This window comes from Bufo gargarizans, chromosome 1 (assembly GCF_014858855.1).
Source record: "Bufo gargarizans isolate SCDJY-AF-19 chromosome 1, ASM1485885v1, whole genome shotgun sequence".
In the NCBI taxonomy this organism is placed as follows: Eukaryota; Metazoa; Chordata; class Amphibia; order Anura; family Bufonidae; genus Bufo; species Bufo gargarizans.
The window spans coordinates 504,445,732-504,449,783 of NC_058080.1; the positions used below are offsets into that span (position 1 = coordinate 504,445,732).

Consider the following 4,052-nt stretch of genomic DNA (forward strand, 5'->3'; position numbering starts at 1 on the left):
CTCCCCAGGCACATGTGTGACCTGTCCCTCTACTCCAACGGGGTCCCCCGCAGGCCGAGCCTCACGAGGACCCCTGTGGGACCCAGTGGATCGCAGAACAGGAGATTTCATTTACAAATCAAGGTCCCAGAGTATGGAGGAAGAGTGGAGAGTCACACAATCAAAGTTGCTTGAGGTCCAATGTGAAGTTTCCACAGTCAGTGATGGTTTGGGGATCCATGTCGTCTGCAGCTGTTGGTCTACTGTGTTATAACAAGTCCAAAGTCAGCACATCTGTCTACCAGGATATTTTAGAGCACTTCATGTTCCATCTGCTGACAAGCTTTATGGACATGCTGATTTAATTTTCCAGCAGGACTTGGCGCCTGGCCACATTGCCAAAAGTACCAATACACGGTTTAATAACCACGGTATCACTGTGCTTGATTGGCCAACAAACTCGCTTGACCTAAACCCTAAAGAGAATCTATAGGTTATTGCCAAGAGCAGGATGATTGACACCAGACCCAACAATTTGAAAAATTCACAGAATCCAACACAAAGTTTGCTCATCTCTAATTTAGAGTCAGTCAGACACCTCCCTGATAGTATTGCATAATGGATAAATATCTGCCTGTATTTCTAAGTATTATGGACACTACTAATCCTGACTAAATCTACAACTCCATCAATCCCGCCGACATTAAGAACTTACCTAAAGAGTTACCTAAATGCTAAGACCTATCTAAGTGCTTGTCCTGAAAATGTCTGGAGATGACCTTAAGCAGGGATGCTCAACCTGCGGCCCTCCAGCTGTTGCAAAACTACAACTCCCAGCATGCCTGGCTAGCCTACACCTATTAGGGCATGCTGGGAGTTGTAGTTTTGCAACAGATGGAGGACCGCAGGTTGAGCATACCTGAACTTAAGCTTACTATCAGCTCCACATACCTTGGTTCTATCATACTCAGTGCTTTTATATAACAAGTTTTAGAATCCTAATTCTGAGCTTTTGAGTTGTCACACCTATGTAAATCAACCCACTGGGGCAAACTGTATTATATGACCCCGGATGTACTGAAATTAACAAAATTAACTATCTTATAGTTCAAATGATGAAAGTATTTTTCAGCATTCCATGAATTCCATATCTTTACTATAAATCCATAAACAGGTGAAACAGTCAATGTCTACTTGTTTTGAGTCTATACCAGCTCTTGTTCACAAAATACTGCAGGACTGGTTACCACTCTATTTAAAAAAAATACAGATTATTACCTGTGATGTCTGCAAAAACCAAGGTAATATCCAAAATCTGACTGGATCACAAAGTGTGAAAATATTACTTAATGGATCAAAAATCATCATCAATCAGGAAACAAAAATCATTGCACTTGATTGTATATACAGTGGATATAAAAAGTCTACACAGCCCTGTTAAGACTTCAGGTTTCTGTGATGTAAAAAAAATGAGACAAAGATAAATCATTTCAGAACTTTTTACACCTTTAATGTGACCTATAAACTGTACCACTTAATTGAAAAACAAACTGAAATATTTTAGGTGGAGGGAAGAAAAGAAAATCAACATAATGTGGTTGCATAAGTGTGCACACCCTCTTATAACTGGGGATGTAGCTGTGTTCAGAATTAAGCAATCACATTCAAAATCATGTTAAATAGGAGTCAGCATACACCTGCCATCATTTAAAGTGCCTCTGATTAACCCCAAATAAAGTTCAGCTGCTCTAGTTGGTCTTTCCTGAAATTTTCTTAGTCGCATCCCTCAGCAAAAGCCATGGTCCACAGAGAGCTTCCAAAGCATCAGAGGGATCTCATTGTTAAAAGGTATCAGTCAGGAGAAGGGTAAAATTGTATTTTGCTGCTTCTGCCATAAATTATATTGTATATAGTTTCTACTCATCGGAAAACAATACGAATTAAAACTACCCTATGTTTCTTAACACTCAATGCCATGCTATATGCCATTTGATGTCATAAAACCTAGAATCTAGAACACAGGTAAATATCCAAACATTAGACATTTAAAAAGGATTTCATATTCTCAATGGGCGGTAATACATATTCATACACTTCAGATAATAAATCAAATATAAGACATGGTTCACAGAAAATGTTGGGTTCCTTGAGTCCTGATCACGAGTTCCCCTAAAAACCATAACAGCAAGATCTGACACTATTACAACAGGTAGGGCAAACTGATTTCAGCCTGTTCAAAGGTACTTTGACAGTTAATATATTTAAGGCATTTTATCGCACTGGGCAAACGTTCCTCAGGAGTAGAAACATGTCTGAGGATTTCCCCTGCAGTAATAAGGTTGGTAATTACCGAATTACAAAATCTTTCTGACACATGTTTTCAATGCATTCCTTAGCTCTAGGTTTCTTAAACTGTATATTATAGGATTAAGCAATGGAGTGACCACAACATATAACAAAGATAGTAATTTGTTAACATTAAATGACTGTCCACTGGAAGGAACCACATACATAATAATCAATGTTCCATAATATATGCATACTACTGTCAGGTGTGAACTGCACGTGGAAAATGTTTTATACCTCTCAATTAATGTAGTCATTTTGAGAATAGTAAGGATAATTCTAACATAGGACCAGATAATAGCTACAAATGGCCATAATGTAATAAAAAATGAGAAGACAAGGGCTTGCACTCTAACTTCTGTGGTGTCTGAACAGGAAAGACTTAAGATAGGCTCGCGGTCACAGAAGTAGTGATTAATTACAGTTGTGCCACAAAAATGCAATTTGCTCATCAGTATTATTGTTCCAATAGTAGCCATTAAGCCAACCAGCCAGACACACAGTGAAAGACAGATACAAAATCTTTGGTCCATGATTGAGACATAGTTCAGTGGACTACAGATGGCCAAGTAACGGTCATAGGCCATTACAGCAAGAAGAAGGCATTCTGTAGTTGCTGCAGTTCCAAAAAAGTAAAACTGTACAAAGCATTTTGTAACAGAAATTAGACCTTGATCTACTATCTGTAAATATAACATGTTCGGTATGATATTTGTGGTCAAAAGGATTTCACATGCAGACAAATTGCCAAGGAAAAAGTACATGGGTTTATTGAGTTGTTTACATCCGAACACTAGTGTTATTATGAGAGAGTTTCCAGAAATTGTAAAAATATATGTTATCAGAAAAACAACGAACAGGAAAATTTTATAGGTGCGAGGAATTTCAAATCCAGTCATCGTGAAGTCATTGATGTTGATATCTGTCTTGTTCTTTTGCATGATCTGGTAACAAATACATTTAAACCAAGTGAATAATTGTTGATTATTAATTATAATTTCACCAAATTAATCATAATTATTAACCCTTTCAACCCGGGCCTGTTTTCACCTTCCTGCCCAGGCCATTTTTTCCAAATCCGACATATGTCACTTTATGTGGCAATAACTTTGGAACACTTTTACTTATCCAAGCCATTCTGAGAGATTGTTTTCTTGTGACACATTGTACTTCACGACAGTGCTAAATTTAAGTCAATATATTTTTCATTTATTCCAGAGTTACAAAAAATTTTGAAAAATTCACAATTTTCTAAATTTGCCCCTTTTGCATCTTGTTAAACACGGCCCTACCTGCGCTACATCTCCTGTATAACGTTTGCGCATCCTAAATATCTGACATTCAGTGTAATTTATTTGCGCATACACTTACAAAACCTGCGCTCCTGTACATGTGACATACTTGCAAGCGTATATACCATTTAATATGCTCAAGGCGAGCAGTAAAGGACGGGAAGTGGCCGTGCTGCTGATGGTGCATGCAGAGGCCGTAGCTCTGGGCGCGGTGAAACTGTGCCTGCTGCCAGAGCACAAGAAACACACTCATCCACGATACCTAGCTTCATGTCCCAGTTTGCAGGGCGGTGCAGGACACCACTCTCGAAGTAACACCAGTGTGACCAGGTGGTCGGTTGGATTGCAGCAGATAATGCTTCCAGTCAGTTAAGCACTACCCTGTCTTCCACAAAGTCCAGTCTAAGTAGCCAAGAGTCTACTCAACAGAATCCT

At 38.7% G+C, this 4,052-nt stretch overlaps 1 protein-coding gene across 1 annotated transcript; it reads right to left on the reverse strand.

The window, feature by feature from the left end:
• Positions 1–2,333: 2,333 nt before the first annotated feature.
• On the reverse strand, positions 2,334–3,266 carry LOC122928392 (olfactory receptor 11A1-like). Its single transcript, XM_044281181.1, has one exon. It carries the CDS (start codon positions 3,264–3,266, stop codon positions 2,334–2,336), a length of 933 nt encoding a protein of 310 aa, XP_044137116.1.
• Positions 3,267–4,052: the final 786 nt, after the last annotated feature.

Coding starts and splice junctions, on each gene's coding strand:
- LOC122928392 (XM_044281181.1), bottom strand. CDS start 3,266: ATGCAAAAGAACAAGACAGATATCAACATCAATGACTTCACGATGACT.